We start from the raw sequence: 26,326 nt of genomic DNA, 5'->3' as shown, positions 1-26,326 counted from the left end.
GCTATTTCTCTCTGCTATCGGCCGCTATTAAACAGCGATTTGTGAGGAAGGAGAAAGTAAGGACAAGGTAGGAGGATTGAAGAAAAACAAGGAGTTTGGGAGGAAAGAGATAAATTAAGTGCATTTTCTAACCGTCGATACTTCATGTATTATAAGTTGAGCACTAGGAACTGTCATCGAGAGAGCCGCTGTCCATGATTAGTTGATGTATAAAAATTTAGAATATGATGAGCCGTAACGTCACAAACGGATAGCTCGTCCCTGGTGAATATATCCAAGTTTGATGAAACTATTTGAGATAATAATTTAAGACATGAACTAATTGTAGCAACTATAGATTTGTTGCTCATGTACTCATAAAGCCAACGATGAAGAACTTGATCGTTAGTGTGTTTTTGTACAAGATGTTAGACAAGGACTAGTATACAAGTTATCGGGTTGAAGACGGGCAGTTTACAGAACCCTCCTGGTGGTTTGTTTACAACAGGCTGAGTCAGTTAATGTACAACAAATGAGCAAGATGGTAATGACTCTTTCTTGCACTCAGATTCGATCAGCTCAAAGAGGATAGAACCACTTCATAGTCAACTCACTGACTGAACTACGTACCTTCACTAGTCTATATCATATCGGCTTTTGAACCCCCTATAATATTTCATCTCCAAATACGACCAGCTGTGCCATTTGAGATCTAAATGCCCTTGCAAGGTTCACTTGATCAAGACTCTTTTTTCTCCATACTGAAGAACGACAGATTCCGAAACGCATCTAAGCTACTAGCCATTAAACGGCTCAAACTTCCAAGACTATCTCCAAAGACCAGTTCTTGACCCTGGTATCTGAAGGAAGGTGTCTCCAAGTCTAATGGTCCTAAAGAATCTGGCTGCAAAGAGAGAATTCCACTCAGATCACTATCAGAAATATTTGTGAACTATGAGCACACACTCACTCATAAGAAGAGGATAATGTTAAATACCCAATATATGTCGGTTAGATATGGATCTTTTGCAGAGCTGTCATTTTCAGATGAGAAATCCTTGACAGACAAAGGTTCATCCTCCAAATCTTCAGCAGGCACAGATCCAGCAAAACCCTAAAGAAGGTACATAACATCGAACCATGTTAGACAACTGCAGCAATAATTTCAATTGGTAAGACACGACATTAAATCAATAAATCATCATAACAAACCTCAAGAAAACCCTGAAATCCTAATGAATTTGTAGAAACAAGGTGTCTGCTGGCTTTGTTTGTTTTTACGGTAGAAGGGTTTACAATTTCTTGCTTGAAAGCTGGTATTGTTCTAAAGGAGAACTCATCACATGTTTCTTCCGAACTCCAGATACTTGAATGAGATATCTGAGTGGACATAGTTGCCGATTGGTGACCAGATAAATGTGCAGCAATAGCAGCATCAAATGAATCACAACTGAGGGGGACCTCTTCACAACAAGGAGCTTTTCTTCCAGAAGAGGAATTTATACAATCTGAATTAGCAGCTCTTGATGCTTCAGCAAGTAAATCTCCAATGCTTATGTCGGTAAGACTATCAGCCCAATCCCGAGTTGACATTGAGTCACACTTTGCTCCAAGAAGAACCTACAATACAGATGAACCAAAATATGCATCAAGAAAAATGCATGTGAAAATCCATTTGATTTAATTACAAGTAGGGAGAAAACAGAAATACCACATTATCCTCTTGCTTTCCAGTACTCTGTCCTTCAACCTCTCCAATTAAGGATGGTGTCTTCGTAGAGGATTCCGGTAGATTATCCTTACATTCTGCAGAGTTGACCTCAATCAATGTGTCAGTCGGGCAACTAAATGATGTAAGAGGGACTACTGCTGAGGCTAACTGATCATCAGACTGCTCAAAATGTTCTTTAGAGAAATGATTGAGGGCTGGAGGATCAGCTTTAATTGTATCAAGATCATCTATCATGGTACATCCAATTTGAAGGGCTTTAGTGTGCATAAGATTGTCAACAAGGAGAGCAGCTGAACATACTTCAGGAATATCCGCCCCAATCTCAGTGCTGGAGAACCAACCATACCTTACATAGAAATTACATAAAAAGGACATTTAGCACCCATAAATACTGCATGTACAAGTTGATAATGCAGATACTTTTGGTTGAATATGTTTCTATATAATTTACGAACCTTAGACGGAAAATGGCAGGACTACCAACACTAACAAACACATCAGCTGCTGAAACAGTATCTTTCATAGTCCACCTCTGATGACTTGCTAAATCCTCTTGCTGAATGCTATAGGGGAAGAGTACTAGTTCTCCACATGCTATGCTTGAGTTGCACCATTTGCGATTTAGATGTTCTAGTACGGATGTTATTCTTTTCCGAGCACTTAAAGTGAGCTCTAAATGTGGATTATGTGCATCCTGTTATATGAAGGCTGTCAGAAACTAAAATGTTTGTGTACAAGTACAAGTATACAAAGAGTGAATACTGCTAATCCAAATGTTAAGATCATTCATATACTTGACATAATAATAGGGATAATTGATGTCTCCAAGGAATAGGTAACTGCCAAACATTCTCAAAAACCTTTTTCAACAAATAGGGATTATAATAGAAATTGAGAGTACTTCATATTGCAATATCATACTATAAGCTGAAATAGGAACTACCTTTTCCAGTGCTTTGCGAGTAGCTTCATTTATTGGAAATAACTGCAACTTCAACTTCACAGATGGCTGTATAACTGTTTCTTTTATCTGATGTGGGCATATCCCTGCAAATGGATGAGACTATAGAGTATAACAATCAATGAATCATATAAAAGTTCAAATTGAGGAAGTGAAAGTTGAGCCAAGTCCATTTGTTACAATAAACCCAGTTTGAAGCTTTACCATTACTGGAGTACATATCATTTGACAATGAATTCAGAGTCCCTGAATTAAATGAACAGTTCTGACTAATACTAGCTCGTTCTAATTGCTCGGCAGCATCAGCAACCAAAGAAACACCTGCCCTTGCAGCTTTTTCCCATCTTCTATATGCAGTAGATGCAACAATGCCTCCTAAACAATCAATAGAAAAGAGAGAAGAAATATTTAATCCCCCTTTCAAGAATTAGAATATATAGAGCTATTCTTTAATACAACCAACGCAATCATGAAATTAAACTGGGTGTGGTGCAGTCAATGATCAGTTGATCACTAATGGAAAACAAGTAGCATAACTTCAAAAAATATCAATATGATTGCTCAAACCTGGAAATGCTAAATTATAATCACCTGCTCGTCTCTTTTGCTTCACAGTTCGCATTGTATGTAAATCACCTTTACCAAAATTTGTGTTGAGATCCACATTACGCTTGAAGGATGCCTCTTTAGTAACGCCGATCTTGATACTGTTTTGAGCACCAAAAGCTAGCAGCTTCACCTGTTGAGGATCATTCGCTGGTGCCTTGCTCAGAATTGGAGTTGATGGAGACGGTAAATAAATATCTCCCTGAGGACGTTTCCTTCTAGTTTTATTGCGGTCCTTTAGAAGTTGATTTTCCTATAAAGAAAAATGTACTACTTAGATGCTTGAAACTTTTGCATTCGCAGTTCCACAAATTAGCATGTCTCTGAGTGAGTATATGTGAAAGAAAGAGGAAAGTAATGACAGACTTACCAATGCTTCTACAAATATTTTAAACCTCCGAGGCTTCAAATGCAATTTTGATGCAGTACAGCTATATTTCTCAAGTAAAGACCACCTGCAGAACTACTACTAATTAATATTTAGTGTTTCTCAACTTAGTGCAAGCATGAGAACATCACAAAAAGGAGTATGACTAGCAAGAGTAATGTAAATCAAGGATTGATGAATGCAAGTAGATAAAAATTATGAATGAGGAAAAAAGATCCTTCAACTCAAACAGTAACTTGTAGATATGATCTGTTCATCCAAAAAGTATGACCAGTTACAAGAAGATATTCAAATCCCCACATGGTGCTCCATATGCTTGGTAGAAAACCACTCATTTGAAAGTTTTTTGTCCAAAGATTTCATTACCTCAGAATGCAATGTATATGTCAATTTGCCCACAGTAACATTCATGATGTTATTGGTTAATGTATGTATACTCTTATATTATACCGGAGGGATAACCTACCCCATGTACCATGTATTTATACTTTAATAAGAAAGACCTAGAGCTTCTCTACTCATTACATGGTATCAAAGCCCACCCCATCCTCCGAGTTAAAAGGCTATGCTTGATGTCAAGGCATAACAGCATCTCAATCCAGCGTATCCACCCTCTCCCTCTCCTCCTTCGCCAGCTTCCTTGCAAGAGTCGATATCAAGCGAGACATCAATCTCCTCTCCCTTGATGACATCAAGCGCGGTGCAGACCTTATCAATGGTGGAGAAAGTCAATCTCGAGTCCAACGTCAATCTCCCCTCCGTAGGCAACTTTGAGCGCGACGCAAACCTTGTCACGGAGAAGGATGTCGATCTAGTGCTGCAGTTGGCTCACGCTATCTGCCCTGCGGTAAGGATCCACTGTCGACGGCTGATCCAAATCCGAAACACTAGCCTGTGCCCACACCGGTGGTCATTATCAAACCCAACGTGCTTCCTGCCATCGAAGTTATCACCTTCCTTGGACCTCTAGTCATATTGGTGATTCGAGAGCTTGATCATGCAACAAAAATGACAACCGCTCACCTACAAGCATGGGAAGAGATTGTGTTATCTTCCCCCATCCCTTTCTTGCTGGTTTGGTTTTCCTTTTTCCTATTGTTACTTCTTCTACTTGCTTGCTATTGCTTCTATTTTCTTATGATAGCTGCCACTGCTTGAATCTACTACTGCTCCAAACGGCTAATCCTAATCCAGCCCTTGATTACCTTCCTTCCGCTGATTTAATGTTTGTAAACGCTGCTAATTGGCCATATTGGTCTTCCTCCATAGAGAGTGCACTTGATGGTCATAATCTCTTTAAGCATCTCGACAAATTTACTCTTTTGCTATTTAATGTCTCCAAAGAATATGCTATTTGGAAGGCTCATGGTTAGGGGTGAAAACAGATCGGATACAGATCGGATAGTGCTCAACCCATATCCGGATCCATATTTTTTATCCGGATACGGATATTTGACGGATACCAAAAATTAAAACCATATCCTAAGAAAACGAATACGGATAATTTTCGGATACGGATCGAATAGTTTTCGGATACAGATCGGATAGTTTTCGGATACGGATTGGATAATTTTTGGATAAATTTTCGGATCTTAAACAGATATGTATCAAATTTTAAACAATATAAAATATTTTTGAAAACGTGGCTTCTAACTATAATAAGGTGACAACAAGGAACAATATAAAATATTTTTTAAGTAAATCTCTCCTCTTCCAGCAATACACTATTTTATAATTGCACAGATAAATAAGATTTCCAAGAAAAATCAAATTATGCTCTTACTGTAATACAATTGATTCATCTGATAGTAAAAAAGAAAATGGCTATGAATGAAATGATACAATTGAATTCATTACTTCATTCATAGCCATTTTCTAAAACATCTCAAATATAATCATATGAATTTAGGGAAAGAAAAAAAAAGAATAATAATAAATTGTCACAAGATGAAATGGTCTACACCAAGGGTTACACATTGAATGCACTTTGAAAAATCCTCCAAGTAGTAGGAATAATGGATAATTAGTTCATGCAACAACAGGCCAATAATATTCACCTCTATGATTGACCTCCAATTTTTAGAGCTCCTCCTTACTGGTGGTTGGTGCCCCCACGTCCTCAATGTTCCATCTAAGCCCTACTGGTCCTTTCGTGGAGCAGGACTGCAACTCTACAAAGTGTTCTCTAATGGCTATTTGCAGAGGGGAAAAATTTAAGGTTGGAGGGAGGGAGGACCGAGCTAGAGGAGGGAGAGCTGGTGGAGGGAGGGAGAACCAAGCTCAAGGAGGGAGGATCGAGCTCGAGGACCCGTGGAGGGAAGGCCGGTGGAGGAGGGCTGAGCTTGACGAGGGAGGGCCGAGCTCGACGAGGGAGAGCCGATGGAGGAGGGTCAAGCTCGACGAGGGAGGGTCGAAGGAGGGAGGGCGGTGATGGCGATGATGGATTTTAGATGGAGGCGGCGGGCATTTTTGGATCGAGGAGATTTGGGAGAGATGGCTAGACGGAAGATGAGTAGAGGGTAGGGTTTAGTTGGGTATTTATTAAGCGGGTAAACGGATATCCGTTATCCGAATCCGTATCCGATAAAATTAACTATACCCGTATCCGTATCTGGATCCGAATTTTTTTCTGAAAGGCTATCCGTATCTAGATCCGGATCCGGGCATTTTTGTAAATGACTATCAGTATCCGTATCCGAATCCGGATCGAATAGGATTTTCCTATCCGTATCCGGTCTGATCCGGATCGGATAGCGGGTCGGGTTGAACTTAATCCGACCCGTTTTCACCCCTACTCATGATAGTATTGGGCATATTTGATTGCCTCCATTGACAAAGATCTTCACCCGAATATTATTTGCTTTACTACTGCAGTTGATTTTTAGGGACACCTTCGATCATATTTCACCAAGTCTAGTGTTGCTCGGATTATCATCTTATATCTAGTGCTAAGCAGGGTGAACAATCTATCTAGCAAAATAAGGAGCTTGGTAATTATTTAGTACGGTAACAACCGTGCAAGATGATGATGCCTTGCTATTCTCTATTTGCATTTAGGATTGTCAATTCAATGGGTTTCATGGCAATTGCTAAACTCTGACAACATACTATAGTAAAATGATTGTGCTTGCAAGATGGATGGACATAATATTTCACAACTATTGATGGCAAAATTTCTTTGTCAACTCTCAGATGTATTTAATTATTTTTACCTAAAAATTAGATTTATTTATATAGGATCTTATTTGGTCAAAACTACTAAAATCTAAGAGATCTAGTTGTAGTTTTTTTTTAATAAGTTTTCTTAGGATTTGGTTGACTTTGAGTTTAATAAATTCTTAGTTTAGTAACAGATTGGATTAGGAAAAATTCTCATTTGTTTAGATTACGATATGATGTCATCTCATCTCTTATATAGAATTGAGGAAAATTCTGAAAAGAAGAAAAATTTATCATAATTTTTTTTGAATAAAATATTATTCTCGTGGAAATCTACATTCATCTCCTCTCTCTTCTTCTCCCTTTTCTCCTCTCTTCTCTTTTGTAGTGGATTCCATGTTTTTTCTGCATGATCTAGGTGTCTTTTCCCCATGGCTTGGTGGGTTATTTTCCCTCTTTTGTCTATCTAGTCATGTTAGTAGAGGAAAGGTACTTCGAGGTGGAAAGAGGGATCCACTTATGCCTATCTTTTCTATCCTTGGCCATAGATATGTGTATCTTACTCTTTTTCCTATATTGGCATGTTTCTTATCCAAAGCCACATCAGCCATTTACCCCCATGTGCTTTATACAAAGTAATGTCTTGCAATGCTGAAATGATAGCATCTAAGAGTCAATTCATAATTCAAAGACAACATATTTTAGAAACCAACTTGGAAAACAATTTACAAAGAACCAAGCTACCTAATGCCTTTGAAACAAAAAAAAAACAAAGCTTGAATATAATAAATAAATGATCGTTACTGTCAAAAATGTATATGACCACAATTCAAACTTTTAATTCTCAATGTGCAAGAATCAAGGAGGGTTTCATTCATCATATAGGCCTAAGTGTACACCCTACACACATTTGCATGTTCAGCAGCGCCATATTAGACTTGATCAGCTATTAAGTTATGGAAGCTAATCTAATGTATGAAACATCAAATGTGTATAGTTGCACACCGAACATGTGGACAATGAGCAGCAATGCTGGTAAGTGCTAACCTTTGCTTAATCATTCAATTTTAAGATACCAAAAATCTTTTTAATCTCATTTCTATGATTACTAAGGAGAGATAACAGCACACGTTAATACAAGTTATTTGCAGCCATGAACTAATTTACCATGCTAATCAGACACAATAATAGAAGTTACCATCGAAGCATTGCAGCATTGGTATCCTTGGAGTTTTTTGCATCAAGATAAAATCCAGGACCAAGCAGCTTATTCATGCGTCTGACGAGGCGATAGTAATAATGCCTTACCTGCACATCAACATATACTGTAGATATTAAATTCTTAGAGCAATTTGACTCAACAATGAGTTCCTGCAAAGCTCAAATGCTATTCTCAAGAAATTTTGCAATCTGAAGTATTTCTCATAAGGGTTTTTCCAAATAATCGCCATTGGAACCTTTATAATATCAAATATGCCACTACCTTCTTTAAGCAAGGATCACCAACACTTGCTGTGTCGGTAGATCTCGTGCAGTCAGTATCAAGTGTATTGCTCGATACGAGTTAAGTTATCGAGTGGAACATATCGAATGCCACTCATTAACCATTTATCTTACTCAACGAGACCCATTTTTGTTGTCTCTTTGTTCACACATTTGTTACCCAAGCTGAAAAGAAGAGGACAAGAAAAAAGAGATCTAGAAGAGGCAAAGATTTTGATCCAAGGTTGGGAACTTCAAGTCTTATCAAAAGGTGTATTTTTTCTTATTTTGTCTTCCTATTTTCATTGGTTTACAATCCAAATCCAAGATTAATCATCCTAGATCTAGCAAAATGAAGCTAGATATAAGAATCATTCTACATAGATCTAGTGTAAGATCTATGAAAAATAATCTTCAAAATGTAGGAACCAAAGAAAGAATTTAATTTCACCAAATTTTGCCCCAAATATTCAAAATTCTAAAATTAAGATGTTGAAATTATTCAACTGGGTCAAAACTGGCATAGTAACATGTAAAATTAACTCAATATGGATATTTGCAATCCAAATTTTATAAATTTGGGCAAAACTTCTGCATAAGTAGAAATTATTTGATGAAATTCTTTTTTCCCCAATTATTTTCATAAATTATGTAAATCTTGAAAAATGAAAAGGATAGATCATTTAATTGAACCTTAAAGATAGCGTTAAACTAGTAGATCTACCTTCAAGCTATTTGATACATTTAGTTAGGATCTTTTCTTACTGCATTAGTTGTTTATTTTTATTAAAATAAAATTCATGTAGGTCGCATTCGAACGGAGGAGGGATCGCGTTCGAACGCCCTTGCGAACGCCTGCATCAGGTTCGCAAATACAGAGAACGTGTAATGCATGTTCGAACGCGGTCGGGCGCGTTCGAACGCCTACATCGCGTTCGCACATACGAGAAATGCTTTTTGTGCGTTCGAACGCAATCGGGCGCGTTCGAACGCGATCGGCGAGAATCCTCTAGAATTAGGGTTACTTATTGTTTTAGGACTTATTGGCTAGCCTCTATAAATATATGGATGGCAGCCAAATTCATTATGCTATTGGAATATTGATTTCTTACCTCTCTATCATCTATCTACCCTAATCTCTCTCCTCCTTCTTCACCATCCTTCCACCTCTAATATTGGCAAGGTTTCTCCTAACTTCTAATCTCCCTCGACTGTCGAGCCACCCCTCTTCTTTAGGATTTCGACCACTTCGTTACCTTCATCTATATCCTTTAATCACATCCACCATCCACCTCCATCTCCATACCCATCCATAACCCTAACATCCACTCCACCCATCACCACCACTATCACCCACATTATTTCGTGTTTTAGTCACAGTTGCAATTCGAATCTGTGAAGGGCATAAATATGAAAGTTGTAGATCAAAAAGTTACGAATTGATTCCACTTAGTTTCGTAATTTTTTGACTACCGGAGAATATTTGACGAATATTTTTCCACGGTTGCGCGGACTGATTCTTGTATTACATCCAGATCTTAAAAGAATCGTTCCATAGCCGATCTTTCAGTACAAAAACCCATCACTATTCTAATGATTTGAATTAAAAACAATTTTGCCCCTAAACTGAATTAACTATTGTCGTCAATTAATGCTAGGATGCCCGGCTAATAGACATACTCTTGTTGTATCCGTGTTGGATGCCATATCTGATACAAGACTCATCAAATATTTCAAGATATGCATCAAATACTTCCTTAAAAGTATCTAAATTATTTTAAAAATAAAATTAATGTTGTGGTCCTTGTGGGTACTTATCATCGAATACTTCTTAGGTACTTTGTGGATGCTTCTGAGATTCCTATGAATATGAGTAAAGTTAAAGAGACTATGACGTTTCATTTCTTATCATATGTGAAGTCTCCTTTCCGTAAACATTCAATGCGCGTTTATTTACGATCTATATAATCTAAAAAAATTTGCATATAACACCCTGCTTCTTAATAAAATTGTGGTTTACACCCTACATTTTTACTATTTATAAATCGAGCCCTATAATTTAGCGATGTGCAAAAAACACCTTGGGTTAAATTTGAACTAACACTATGAGAATATTTCGTTACTTAAAAGATATTTTCTTTTTAGAATAACTAAAATGCCTTTGATATAGATTGGGTTTAGTTAGGCTAAGTTTATTTAGATTGAGTTGAGTTAGTATAAGTTAGATAAGTATAACTTGGTTGATAGTATTTTCAAAATCTTCTTAGTATAGTTAACTTAACCTAGAAGTTCGGTTGATTTTAGCTAACAAATCTAACAGCAAAGTGTTTTCTACACATATTCGCTAAATTATAAGACTCAATTTGCAAAAAGTGAAAATGTAGAGTGTAAACTATAATTTTGTTAAAAAGCAGGGTGTCATATGCAAATTTCTCTATAACTTATAGATTGAATTCGCTCGTTTATCTTATATCTTAGTAACATATTATATAATATATTGGACCTTTTGGTATTGCTGGTAAGATAATTTGAAGGTCCCCTTAGAAAAATTATCACACACAACAATAATATACTATACCTTAATTAAGAAATCGCAAGTACACTAGTAATATATATGTGTACACATAAATATATACATATATAAGTTACATAACCTAAGCATAGTGTATCCATATTTTTCAAGATTTGTCGTTCACATATCCCAAATCGTGTCATATCCGTATCCGTATTCATGCTTTATGGACGGTAATCGTTGCTTTAAAAAATCATAATTTCCATTGAATTTGTTGCACTCTTTTAAAAAATACATTATGGTTATTTTTAGAAGAATATACACGAATATTAGATACTAATTTTGATCCTCCTGTACTATGATATCGATTAGCATTAGATAGTTTATGGCTCGTTTCCAATGAGGTGTAAAAGGGTAACCCACATCCGAATCCATATTTTTAGTTTGGATACGGATATTGGACAGATAACAAAATTTAAAACCATATCCTAACTAAACAAATACGGATAATTTTCGAATAGAGAAATTAATCTCTACAAATAATATATAACACATCATTAGTAACAATATCAATATTCACTATTTAAATAAGTAAACTAAAAACTATAAATCATTCAAAAAAATATACAGGTAAACGGATATTCGATATCCATATCGGAATCCGAAAATTATATCCGACCCGTATCCAAATCGGTATCTGGGTGTTTTTCAAAAATTCTATCTGTATACGAATCGGATAGAAATTTTTTATCCGGATCCAATCCGAATTAGGTCAAATAGCAGGTCGGGTCGGAGTTAATCCGACTCGTTTTCACTCCTTATCTCTATAGCAATTAAGATATTTTGAGGAATGTAGTGACATCTATGGTATTTGAAAATTTTCCATTGGCAATTATGCAAAAGGCCCTTCAAAGAAAACATAAAATGTCTTTAACATTATAATTTTGTCTGGTTGTCCTCTATGCAACTAAAATGGAGTAACATGAAATTTAAATATTCTCTGTCATTCACTCCACATTAGTTCTCCCCTTAATAACCTTTATATAAACCATATTTTTGTCATTCTTTTGTCACTTATTGTCAATTTTACAATTATATGATAGTTTATCTAATTTAACTAAACAACAAAGTTTGCCAAAGTTAAGAACAATGTAGAAACTAAAATGGAGAATAATTTTAGCATCTTATATTGCATTCACATAGAAATTACTATCCGGAAATAAAATTCTTTTATCTTCTAATGAAACTACTTTATAGTAGTTCCACGGTTCGAAAAATTCGGCTAACATTGACCTCAAATTTGTATTCTAAGAATAAGATGAGACTACAAATTCATGATTACATAAATGTGAAGGACTAATACAAACAAAGGTAAAAAAAAAGAGCCGTGATGGTCCGTAAGGGGTTGATGCTAAATTCGGCACAAATTGAGGTTGAAGATGATGATTCCATCAGTGATGAAAATGAAAATAGGGACATGAGAATTGCAAAAAACTTAGTAGGCAGACATATGTGCAGGAGATGTGTTGCTCTTCATCTGTTCATGTTGGAGGAAGCAGTGGTCGTGCAAATACTAGTGCAGGTCCTAGCCTAGATGGGGCTAGATCTTCTAACATTAGGGGGGTTCGCTGAGACAGGGATGTTGTGATAATGGTCCAATTTCTACCTATGCAGAAGGTGAGGGAGGACACAGACAACCATAGAGACTACAATGAGAGGATAAAGAATGTGAAGAACAGGATCAGCAAAGCTATTTCTAAATTCTTCTTCTACAATCATATCCTGTTCAATTCAGTTGGCAATCCTGTATTATCACACTATTGTAGACGCAATACAAGAGGATAAGACTAGTGTAGCTCTGCTTAATTATGAAATTTCTAATAAGTATTTCAACATAGAGGTACAGGAGTATTTCAACATAGAGGTACAGGAGCAACAGACTTATAATGGCTCTTTGAAGCCATATTGGGATGAATTTTCACGCACATTGATGTGTGACTAGTCAGCAGCTCAAAATAGAAGAAATACTATAAATTTCTTATTGTATTCCTCCATTGGCATAGTCTTTTGGAGTCGGTTGATGTTATCAGTTACTTCAAAAATGCTATTATATTTTTAAATTGATGGATGATGGGTGGAAGAAATTGGAGAAATAGCATAGTTCGAGCAGGAATGATGAATAGGGCAAACTACAAGGCTGCTACGAAACTATTGATGCAGAAGATGACACTGGTATATTGATTGATGTTGGAGGGCATATCAAAGGAATCGAACATTAAAGATACAATTTCCCAGGTTTAGATGATTGCTAATTTCATCTAAAGCCATAGGTGGGTCTTAAATTTGAACCAAAATTAGAGAGGTTATTAGATCAGACATTACTCATTTTGCTACTCATTTTCTTGCACTATAAATCATTGAGAGGCAAAAAGATAATTTGAGATGAATATTGACATCATAAGAGCTTACTGAAGTCAATAAGATGAAACTCAAGGAATGAGTCACTGGTAAGAAACCAACAAAGATTATGCTTGGAAATGAATTTCAGAATGTGGTTGAATTTTGTATTACAATTTCGAGCCCCTTGTCAAGGTTTTTTGGATGGTTGGCACTGACGACAAATCTGAAATAGACTTCCTCTAAAAAGAATATTGGCACTGGTAACGGCCACAAGAAATAGTGGAAGGTGATTGATATAAGATGGGCTAAGCAACTACACTGATAGTATTGCTTGTTGTAACATCTTACATAATCTTCACATAAATATGAATTTTTTAATTCTCCTATGATATAATATGATATGAATATTGAACATGCAAGGGAACTAAAGTTGATTTGATGATGATTAATGAAAATTTAAAAAAATTTAAAAAAAGGCTCCACATGCGGTGCCAGAAGGCACGTAGCCATGCCGATTCAGCACAGCTCAGCATGCACCTGTGCCAGTCGGCATGGCTCTGCACAAGGGTGTGCCACTAGCACACCCTATGCCAAAGTGTCGTGCCATTATCGACACAACAAGTGCCGGTCAGCATGACAAGTCTTCTCAAAATAAGCCTTGAAAGAGGATTTAGCACGTTTGTCCTATGTGCCAAAGGGTGACTTCCAATTCTCCCAACTCTTCCAACCTTCTATTGCTCCTTCTACATGTCCTCTTTTAGTACCTACTTGTTAGATCAAGGAATGTCGTGCCAATACCCCGTTAGCACAAGCAAGCTACAGGCACGCCTCTAGTATATTTTTTAGGGTTTATATACATATTTGTGGTTTGACTACATATAGCAAAGCCTACATTGTAAAAAATTTGGATTCAAATTCACATGTTCTTATAACAATTTTAACCCAATTTGAATGAATTTGTCCTATTTTTGGATGTCTCTAAATTTGGGGCAAAAATTAGAGGAAATCCATTTTGTCCTTTACAATTTTAAGGGTATTTTTCTGTAGATCTAACACCAAAATGCTAGATATACTAGAAAAAATCTTACAAATGATATCTAGCAAAATAAGCTATATGTATCATTTTACACCCGAAATTAGTTTTTAAAATTATAAAATAAAGAAAATAACTTGAGAGAATGAAATAAAATTTTACCTTTTAATAGGATTTGAAGAAGATATCTTAAATACCTCCTAAATCTCCTCTATTTCCCCTATCTTTCTCCTCCAACTTCAACTTTTTCTATTTGGAAATGGTTGGCAAAAAGACCCACCATTTGCTGGTCCTTAATGGGTTTCAAATGACACACAAAAATCTACTCATGTCAATCAACATGGGCAACATCGACCAGCACGCTCCCCATGCCGATCGACATAGGTCAGAGCCCAATACGAGATTATGTCAGTGGCACACCCCATGCCAAGTGTCGGTATCTCACCTACGTAATCATCCTTATAATTTATTTCATTCTAGCCCCACTTTGGATCCATTCCACTACACATAATACTTCATATACACAACCACTAGCCACCACTTTCACTTTCTAATGTATCATCTAAAATCTTGACAAATGATCTTCAATCTAGCAACCTTGAGATTTGCACGTAACAAGGTTCTATTGTTACCATCTCCATAACACCAAAAGGAGCTACAAATTTATTAAACTCATCAACACTCCCATCTTTTCAAAGGAAGGCCTAATAATCTTATCCAGACTATTTCCTTCCTAAAGCATCAAGCTCCTTTGTCTAAGGATCCAATCTCAACATTGCATTCCCAAAGTTAATCTCATCATCCTCTTGATTTTCTCCATCCTCTGCATACTAGGGCACAATGTTCCAAAAACAGTTTGAAGTTTAGTGTAGCAGCCCTAAATGGCGTTTTGGTCCATAGCTCCCGATTGGCGGGCTGAAACAGAGGTGGTGCCAGATATGGCGGACCGAAATAGCATTTTGGTTAGATTTCACACTTTTTTTCTTATTTAGCATGTTTTGCTTTTTTTGTTTTTTTTACCGGTCTTGCCCGATTCTTAAGTTTGACTTTTTCATTATATGCTACTAGATTTTCCTTCTTTTTCACATCTTTTTCATTCTTCCCCACCATTCAGTGCAAAGACCGTAGGAATTCCTGTAATGCCTGCAGTAAGAAATCCATGCTTGTCTGTTTGTCTTAAATATCTAGAAGCAGACAAGCAAAAATATTTCTTTTCTTGATTATTAATGAATTGCTAACTTTTAATTAGGTTATTTAAGGTGATATTATGATAGACTTGCTTAATTACATAGTTATATGTCTTTCATGTAGACTACATAGAAGTTAGATAGATTTAGAAAAGTAAATTTACTTCATATTATCAAGACCATGCCTTGGGCACATGTCACCCACCATGGCGCTCATTACCCACTGCATATAGTAAAACCCCTTGTATGCTACGTACCCATCATGCACTTTTTATAACTGATACAATTCAGCTAGATATGGCTTGAGGCCTGACTTTTGTTTTAAAAATAACTTTTATTTTGGAAGAATAAGATTTCTGACCGTCGCGTTCGAACGTGGCTATCGAACGTCATTCGAACGTGGCTATCGAACGTCATTCGAACGTGGCTATCGAACGTCGTTCAAACGCATCGTTTGAATGTCTGCACACGTTCGCAATGACAGAGAATACATTAACTGCGTTCGACCACGTTCGAACGCAATCGGCGAACTACATGGTCCTAGAATTATCTTTTGATTATTTTATTTGTTAGGTTAGCCTCTAAATATATGGAAAGCAACCTAATTGAGGATTATTGATGAAATATTGAAGTTCTCCTTCCCAACCCTCTATCTTTCCTCCAACAGCATCCAACATTGGACGTCGTCTCCTTCTTCCCTCAATCTAACCGTGCCCCATTGCCTTTCAAGGATCGATCCACTCTCTTCCCCTTTATCAAGCTTAATGCTCTACCCCACCGCTGCCACCATCATCGTCCCAAGATCCTAACCATTATTTTCCTATTCCATTAATCACATCTACCACACCACCATCTGACCAACGGTCAGTATTTTCCCCATAACTTTTGATCTACACATCTGATCGACATGATCTCGGTTGGTTGGGTTCCTCACTTCAAGAGGAACAATCTGCCAAAGTTACAGATCTACTGGACGGCTAGATCTCCCTCAGTTCTCCTCGAAAGTTCCGCCCTAAGTAGAATTGGGCTGATCTTCAGATTGTTACAACATCATTATACCATATCGTACCAAGTGGTATTAGAGCCAGGCTGACCATGGACGTATCATTGATAATGACAACTCAAGTGATGGCTTCTAGAAGGCAAATGGAAGATCTAAACATAACAAAGGAAGCTGCAAACATTGAAACCCCAAGGCATTGATGGCTGTCTTGGCACCGCCCAACATGATCTTAGAAAGATTGGTGAAGGCTAGCAACGAGAACACCATAGACCACCGCGCCACTCACGAAGCGATTCATGGATTGATGTTGGAACGCGGTGAGACCTCAACACATCGGCGTCAACCATCGAGTCTGGCTAGCCCTATCGTCGGACATGTCATCCACCACAACGAGCTGATTCTTCCACACCCCATAGCGCGAAAGGCCCCGGCTAACCTTAGATTGGTGCGCAACCCAAGGAGGGCTCAGGTGCGAACTTTACATGAAGATGATGAGTAGGTGGAGTATGACGAGGTGGAACACCGACGTGATCTCATGCAGTGGAGAAGGGATGCATATCGACAGCAACAACACCCTCCTGCAGCTAGGCTGGGTCAAGGCTATGATCCTAACAATGATTTTGGTGTATGGGGTCAATCGGTATGCCTTGATTTTTTTAATTTCAATGTTGCGATCCTCTTGATTGAATATACAGGGCCGAACAATTTTTTGAGTTCTAAAGAACGCCGGAAGACTCCAAGATGATGCTAGCAAGTTTCTATTTTGAAGGGCCAGCCGTTCATTAGTACCGGGGCGCCGCAAGGAACAAGCAGCTTGGGGCATGGGCGGACCTTACAAAAGGCATTGTGAAAAAGGTTTGGGGCTGCCGGATATGAAGATTTTGATGCTCTTCTCACCAAGACGGTACGACAAACTACAGTTATAGCATACCAAGAAGAGTTTGATCGGATTAGCGCACGTTGTGATCCACCATAGCTGGACACCTTGCTGAAATCTAATTTCCTAGCTACGCTGCGGAGTGAATTGCGGGCGGATGTTGAAGCCTTGCACCCAAGAACCTTAGAGGAAGCATACGAGGATGCCATCATTACGAAGAGGAAGCACCAGGGCTTGAAGAACCAAGGCAAAAACTCATGGTCCATCCAAGAACCACAACAGCCTTATCGGCCAGCTGAAGCAATTGGTACTGCAACATTGACTCTGATGATGGCTGCTGGAAATTTAGGACCGAGAGCTCTACTCCAACCCTCCGCTGATGTGAAGGGGAACCATAGAGCCCTTGTCCGAACTCTCACACCTACCCTGGTGGAGGAGCGGAGCGCAAAAGACCTATGCTTCAGATGCAATGAACATTTTACACCCGGTCATTGGTGTGCTAAAGCGACGGGGAGCGTCATGTTGATTGATGGGCAAGATGATCCAGGAGGAGGAATTGGCCGAAAAAAGATTGTGGAAGAGCTCTTGCGGAGGCCCTGGAGGCGTCTGAAAAGAAGGATATGCAAGCCGAAATCTCAATACATGCCTACTCCGAAACCCTTGCACCGAAGATGCTTCGGGTAGACGGATTAGTCAAGAAGCATTGCGTGCATATCCCACTGATTCGAGGAGCACGCATAATTTCTTAGATGAGCGCTTGCTGAGGAGGATTGGGTTGGAAGCTGAACCAACCAATGCATTTAATGTAGCAATTGGCGATGGAACAAAATTGAAAGTTGACAGTTTGTGTCGTCGAGTGAAAATTCGGGTCCAAGGACAAATTGATTGTTGATTTGTATCCACTTGCCTTGCGAGATGCTGATCTTATCCTAGGCACTCAGTGGTTACAAAGCCTAGGACCGGTGATGTTCAACTTTCGCAACATGTGAATGATATTTCAGTGAAATGGCAAGATGGTACGGCTAAATAGGGTGAAAACACAATCTAACCCCACCTTGCAACCTATGGCGGGGCTACCACGGCCAAGGGAGTTGGCCTGTCTTTTTCAAATGTCTCCAGTAGAAACGGAGCCTCGCTTAAGCTCGGGTACACCCCAAGAATTGTTATAATTATTATCTGAATTCTCTATATTGTTCGAAGAGCCAGAAGGACTGCCGCCGTGTAGAAATTCAGACCACAAGATAGCCATTGTACCGAGAGCTGAGCCGACTAATGTGCGTCCCTATCGGTATCCTTATATCCAAAAGGAAGAGATAACAAAACTGGTTGCCGAGATGCTTGGACAAGAAATCATTCAACCAAGCAATAATGCTTATTCCTTACCGGTTGTTTGTGCATAAGAAGGATGGTTCATAGCGTTTTTGTGTCGCCTACCGAGCACACAACGCCATAACCGTCAAGGACTAGTACCCAATACCGGTGATAGAAGAGTTATTGGATGAATTGACAGGGGCTTCTTATTTCAGCAAACTGGACCTTAGAGCTGGATATCACCAAATCAGAGTTCACCTTGAAGACGTGCACAAGACCGCTTTTCAAACTCATGACGGCCATTATGAGTTTCGAGTCATGCCTTTCGGATTGACCAACGCTCCGACAACATTTCAAAGCTAAATGAATGACATATTTAGGCCACTCTTGCGCCAGTATATGTTGGTGCTCTTCAATGATATCTTAGTGTATAGTAGAAGTTTTGAAGATCATTTGAAACATTTACATGAAGTGCTAAAGCTATTTGAAGAAAACTCTTTGAAAGTCAAGATATCTAAATATTTGTGGTGTGAGAGAAAGGTAGAATATTGGGGCATATCATTTCCGTAGAAGGTGTAGCGGCCGATCCAAGCAAGGTGAAGAGTATGACCGATTGGCCGACTTCGAAGACTGTCTGCGAGCTGCGTGGGTTCCTTAGGTTAACAGGCTACTACTGCAGGTTTGTTGCTGGATATAGTAAAATTGCAACACCACTTACCACCCTTTGAAGGAAGGATTCTTTTGTGTGGAGCGACAAAGCGACGGCGGCCTTTGAAGAATTAAAATCTGCTATGATTTCAACCCCAGTTTTGGCATTGTCGCATTTCCAAAGGGAGTTTGTTATTGAATGTGACGCATCTAGAGTGGGAATAGGTGTTGTCCTAATGCAAGGGGGCGGACCTATAGCATTTTTTGAGTAAAGCTTTGTCCGATAAATCACAATTCTCAACTTATGAGAGAGATGTTGGCGATTCTTCACGTCATGACAAAGTGGAGGCCGTATTTGGTGGAACACCACTTCATCATCCGCACTGACTAGAGAAGTTTGTCATATTTTATGAGTCAACGAATACATACACCGGCACAGCAGTGGTGGGTGACAAAGCTTTTAGGGTATGACTATGAGATGTAATACAAAAAGGGAACGAAGAATCAAGCGACGGATGCTCTTTCACACAAGCCGATTGGAGCTGAATTGGCGGCTCTTTCCATGCCTTCTTTTTTCTCCTCGAGGAATAAAGGAGCGCAAGTGTTGCTGACCCATGCATAAGGGGGTTAGAGCAAGGTCGGGGAAGCGAGGTGGGCTGATACGATTCAACTAGATATGGCTTGGGGCCTGATTTTTGTTTTAAAAATAACTTTTATTTTGAAAGAATAAGATTTTTGGCAGTCGCGTTCGAACACGACTGTCAAACGCGTGCACACGTTTGCAAAAACAAAGAACATATTAACTGCGTTCGAACGCAATCGACGAACTATATGGTCCTAGGGTTATCTTTTGATTATTTTGTTTGTTAGGTTAGTCTTTAAATATGTGGAAAGCAACCTAATTGAGGATTATTGATGAAATATTAAAGTTCTCCTTCCCAACCCTCTCTTTCCTCCAATGGCATCCAACATTGGACGCCCTCTCCTTCCTACCTCAATCTGACTGTGCCCCCTTGCCTCTCAAGGATCGGTCTACTCTCTTCCCCTTCGTCAAGCTTAATGCTCTACCCCACCATTGCCACTATCATCTTTCCCAAAACCTAACCATTATTTTCCTATTCCATTAATTACGTCTACCACGCCACCATCTGACCAACGGTCAGTATTTTTCCCATAACTTTTGATCTACTTATCCGATCGACCTGATCTCAGTTGCATTGAATTCCTCACTTGAAGAGGAACAATCTGCCAAAGTTACAGATCTATTGGACGGCTAGATCTCCCTTAGTTCTCCTCGAAAGTTCCGCTCTAAGTAGAATTGCGCTGATCTTCAGATTGTTGCAACATCATTATCCTAGATCGTAACAATAACATTACTATGGAAATTCTACTAAGAAAAATTTCGTACCAACATTTCTGGCTCTCCAACCCTTTCGGGAATGATGAACACGAAAATATGTTCCAACAAAAGAGAAGGATTTTACTTAAGAGATCTCCTCACCCTCCACTACGTTGTCCTATCAAAGTAGAACATCCGAGTTCTAACATGAAAAGGAGAGCGTAGTACATTTCAAATCCTCTTTCATAAGAATATTGAGGAATCAAGGAAAAGAGGTTAGGGTTAGGGTTAGAGAAAAAAATTGGAAAGATAAGAGAGAACACATCCCATCTCCTAATCCTCTAAATTATATCTTAATGTTTATCTTTTGTTAGCCGAACAATCTAGTGATGCTTTCTTGGTTATTAACTATCACAACTTATAACTGCAATTTCTCACCTTATTAAGACATACTTTATAAACTTGTTTAGTATTATTATATTATTGTATCCCTAATGCATCAAATCATTGTTCCTTGGGCAATTATTTATTTTGTCATGTTTGTATCATGTACCCATGTCAATTTTCACAAAATTCAATTCATAAAAGTGCCAAAAGGGGGAAGAGGAAGACCAAAGAATCGGAAGAGGGAAACAAGATAAGATACGCTTAAAGTTGACTCAAGGCATTGCACAAATAAAGTTAAATGGCATAAAGAGAACAAGCAATTGACCGTAATAAATTATGCACAAATTGTCTTGTGATTATTATTGGTTATAACTAATAAAGTACATATATTGATCCTTTAGTTGTTATGTCCTACCTAACAAGCTTAATGATATCTCATATAGGAAATTGGTGAATAGGCATTATCCCCTACCTATAACAATACATCACAGATAGTTGAGGATATAACTTATGTATCTATCTAACAAGCGTAGCCCTCAAACAAAGTACGTTCTGCAATAACTATGTCTAAAACACATACACGAAAAATAGTTGTAAGCACACCCATTGTAAAGAAGAGAACTTCTTTATATTTACTAATCATTTATTTTGAGATTATCTTCTTAGTTACCATAAATTTCCAATTATGCCTAAAGAATCTCTAAGAATTGAAACTAGAGTTCTAAAGCTTAACATGTTTTAACATATGTAATAGGTGGACCAAAAGATAGTCATATCACATGCAGTAGCTATGTTTTTTATGATTTTATAGTTGAATTTGTCAAACTAAAATATCATAGATGTACTTCAGCTAGTGTTAGAAGTGCATTTCCTACAACTTTGGATAATGCAAACACTAGGCACCAGACAGAAAAGTAAAATGACCAAAACAGATCTATGGAAATAAGAAATGACCAAAGTAGCTATAAGTGCATATCATCTACTCTTGATGGGGGCTAGTCATTTAGCAATATATGAAGGAAATGGTCATCTTGCCTATAAAACTTATATACCTGATCTTTATTTTTACTTTGAACACGACATGTGATCTTCTCAAAATTCTGCAAAATTACAGAACCACATGTTCAATTGTCAATAATTAGAAGATAATAAGAAATAACAACTGCAGAAAGTATATGACCTTCCCAACTTGTCGTAATGCATTGAAAAAGTTTTCCTCTTCTTGGCGTGTCCAAGCAGCCCATTGCCTTGTTGGTTTTTTGGCTATAAGAAAGTCAGTGTGAACATACACCACAACAGGAAAAGGATAAATCATGTATTTAAGTGAAAAGAAAAATAACACACACCAGGCTTCTGATTAAGGACAGCTTCAGACGAGGATGTAGTAAAAGTAAACTCTATCTCCTTCATTGAAACATTTTCTGCTAATGGAGCTTGCATTTCCTTACCACGTGAGAATTAAATTATCAATCTTACATGGATGTTAAAGACATCAGCGAATCTCTATATCTTCACAATCCTGATCTCAAGTAATGATCTATGAAAACTCATCATCTAAAGCAAGGTCCACAGAACTACTGGAAACCTGGTGACATATATAAAAGGATGTGCATAATCAGATTTTATTAAAAATAAAAAAGCACTACCTAACGAGAAAAAAAATTGTGGAAGGTCACAAAGCATATACTATTTGTTAGCACAAGGAAAAATAAATATGCACATAAGCAAATCTAGTAAAGCATTAAAAGCATAATACAGTATTGAAAGAATAACCACACAGCTAGGTTAAAAAGGAAGAGAAAATATATGAGATAGGCAGTATGCAATCAGAGATATCGGTATTGTATAGATAGGTCCACAGAAGGGCAGCAACAACCATACGCATACGTATTTGTATATACAATATCTATCATAACAAGCATCCCCTAGCACTTAGAAATTATGTTGTATGTATATATAATATCTATCACAACTAACATATGCTAAAAGGTCTAGATGATATATAGAGAGCGAATTATTCATTTATTTACTTTGTGTCACAGAGTATTGATTATGGAATACTAAAGCAACGCAATTCATCAAACTAGTCATGATTCATGAAAGTAAATTTGGCGGTGATCATAATTTACATAGAAAATTAAAGCCAACATGATTCCCAATATGTTTAACTCTCTCTAATGTGTGATACAGGGAAGCAGGAATGTCCAGCAGTTCGGGCTGCAGAAGATCTACTCCTATGAGCAGCGGAGGAATGGGAAAGGAGGTGATCAGGGCATGGGTGAAGAAGGAAAGGGGCAAGAGGGGTTACCGGATAGAAGGAATTTGGAGATTTGGACGTGAAACGAGAAGAGGGAAGACTTCAATGACGGCTATATAATCGCTAATAAAGAGCACGACAGAATACCCGTTGCAACTATAACTGGTCACCGGCAACCTTCGCGACGGTCCACGGCTCGTCCATCGTCCGCGACAAGGAAGAACGGAGAACGCACAGCTTCAGATTTGGGAATTTAGGGTTAGGGCTACAATTTCTTTTTTCTTTTTTTCCTCCTTATTTCCTCGATATATATAAATAAAACCTTATAAAAAAAATGAATAGCTATATAACCGGCGATGAAGATGGCTCTAGATCTACTCAACAAATAAAAAGGTGTCAAGCTCCACTCGTTTGTAAATGAGCCAAGCTTAAGTTTTAGTTTCGAAATTAATTTTAAGCTGAGCTTGATCCAATATTTCATGCTCTAATCTTACATCAAGCTTGAAAATTAGTTGATTTTCTTATCGCTTGAGTCCAGCTTGACTCAAAATATACTTGACCTAAAATAAAAGGAGTCCAGTCGAGTTAGTCTAATTTACTTATTATTTTTAATTTTGAAATAAAGCGGATAATTCACATGTGAATATGATCCATTAGGACTCTACTCCTATATATAGGAGTGTTCATGGGTTAATTATCATGAGTTGAATGATATTAAGTTTAATTATTTTTATTATCTCGCACTTATCATTATATCGTAGTTATTAGATTGTCTTTATGTTCATAGGAGTATATCTTAACCCTAAAACTAATTCAAGCTTCTAAACTCTAACCACCATCTTCCTCTACAAGCCATCCTACTTTACAGTCGTCCCCACAACCTTTGGCCGTTTGACTCCCTCCGATAATTGCCGCAACGTTAGATATTTACAAATTTGTCTAGATTCGACCTTTCTTCACTATTTAATTTTAACTTTTCACTCCGACATCGGAATCACAACAAGCTAGATCTAAAAAAACCCAACTCTTGAGGCCGCCTCTCATGAAAATATCATAATTTTCATACAAATAGATCAGTCCATGTCTAACTCATAACAGTGGTATTAGAGTCACCGTTCCTCGGCAGATAGTTAACACGAGGTCAAGGAAGACGAACAAAGAAGGAACAGGGAGGACGAGGAACTCATCTCCGTTCATTTGGAAGTTTCTTCGGCTCCACCACCACCGTCATTAGCAACCACCGTCGATGAACCACTCATGTGGGCAAAGGCATTAGTAAAGTTTATAGACATATTGAAAGAATTATAGAAAGAGAGCACCAAGAGGATTAAAAAGTCTCTTCAAGCCTTGATAGTAGTTATCCTAGCTCAACACCACCCACCACCTACATCGCCACCGCCACCGACCACGGCGAAATCAACCTCCCCGTGGTAAGAAAGTCCAAATTGTCACAAGCACTCCTCTGTCGGACATGGTGGAGCTCCATCCACCCATGTAGACCCATCCCACCACAACCGCAATGCTGGAGCAACCGCTAGTGATGGTTCATGAGTCATCATCCTTACGTAGTAGAAATTAGGGCTCAAAACCCTACTTTTCCACCAGCAGTGATCTAGGCATTTTTTGTCCAAGCCACCACCGCTAGCACATTCCTTGGATCACCCGCACCTAATCCATGGCAACTGGTTCTTGCCGCATCGGCCGAAAAGCCACTTTCAATAGCCATCCACGCTATAACATGATTGCCATCCAATAGAGGCCCACTGAAGCTGTCGGCAATAATCATGCGGTTGAACTTGACAACCATGCTCGCGGTAATGTCGCCCGAGCCAAGCCACATTGGGCTTCTGCTAACCTCTCCATCACCTCTAGTCTACTCTAGTAGGGCTTGTTATGGTCCGACATCCGCTTCCCAATTTGGATCGATTGTAGAAAAGCAGTCCACGTAGTCGAGGAAAATATTCACCAGATATTCTACCGTAGTTAGAATATTACAAAACGAAAGGTGGTCAATTCGTAACTTCCTGATCTACGGTTTTAGTATTTATGCCATTTGCAGATTCTGACTACAACTAGAACAAAAATATGTAAATGTGGGGTGATAGTGGAATTGACGGGTGGTGGTGATGATAAGGTTAGGCATGATAATGGTGATGAGGGTGGTTGGTTTGAGGTGTTTAGGGGATAAGGATGAAGAGGGAGAAGGGGTCGAGATCCCAAGGAAGAGGAAGGACTCGATAGATAAGGGAGGTTAGAAGATCACCGTCGTCGAGATAGCACACGGCTAGGGTTTGAAGGAAGGGGAACTCAATATTCATTCATCATCCTTTTTTTGTTGCTATCCACATCTTAAGAGGCTAACCAAACAAGCCAAAAATGACAATTATTAATCCTAGAAACAATGAATTCTCGCCAATCGCATTCAAATGGGGCCAAGCGTGTTCGAACGCGTATTTCGCATTCTTTGCCGATGCGAACGTATACAGTGTTCTCTTGTTGATGTGAACGCCTGTAGGCATTCGCAAGAGCGTTCGAACACACCTCCTTCCACGTTCAAACGTGACATACAAAATCCTTATTTTTCTAAAATAAATAACTAAACATAATAAGAAAAGACTCTCATAGGGGTGTATCCATGCTCGAGATGACTCGGTGAAGTCCAAATCACATTAGGGCTATGGCCACCAACTGTAGCCATCAAGGGCCTATGGATCTACCAGCAATGCGCCATGGCCGCCACTACAGCAAATCGAGCCCAAGCTCAATTTTTAGCTTCCGCCGTCACGCGCCGAAGTTCCACTACTGCAAAGTCCGCCTGGAGGTCGACTACTAGTGGCCCACTACTTAACCCAGTCGTTGTTAGTGCCCATGCAACCCACAATGGAGACATTAGGCCAAAAAATACTTTTAGCCCTAGAGTTAGGGTTTAGGCTATTCGGTGGGAGAGATAAAGCATAGGTATCTCGAGGCATGCTAATTTTTTTGTGATTCAACTCGACCACCTAGTGTGAACTAGTTAAGAACCCATGAGCCCGAGTGCAACCCCAAGGACAATTGGTTGAACA

General features: G+C 38.5%; 1 protein-coding gene across 1 annotated transcript; it reads right to left on the bottom strand.

Annotated features, from left to right (window-relative positions):
* Positions 1-305: 305 nt before the first annotated feature.
* Positions 306-23,568, bottom strand: LOC140792878 (TSL-kinase interacting protein 1). The gene is made up of 14 exons (XM_073144103.1): positions 23,409-23,568; positions 22,351-22,589; positions 22,185-22,267; positions 22,057-22,104; positions 8,024-8,133; positions 3,649-3,733; positions 3,264-3,531; positions 2,877-3,047; positions 2,655-2,758; positions 2,167-2,405; positions 1,691-2,057; positions 1,192-1,599; positions 977-1,093; positions 306-883 (listed from the first exon to the last, which is right to left on the bottom strand). Exons 2-14 carry the CDS (start codon positions 22,442-22,444, stop codon positions 719-721), a joined length of 2,259 nt encoding a protein of 752 aa, XP_073000204.1. The 5' UTR covers positions 22,445-22,589; positions 23,409-23,568; the 3' UTR covers positions 306-718.
* Between the last annotated feature and the right edge of the window lie 2,758 nt (positions 23,569-26,326).

Source organism: Typha latifolia, chromosome 7, assembly GCF_019914945.1.
Source record: "Typha latifolia isolate L0001 chromosome 7, TyphaL0001v2, whole genome shotgun sequence".
Classification (NCBI taxonomy): domain Eukaryota; kingdom Viridiplantae; phylum Streptophyta; class Magnoliopsida; order Poales; family Typhaceae; genus Typha; species Typha latifolia.
This window is presented reverse-complemented; position numbering and strand designations above follow the sequence as displayed.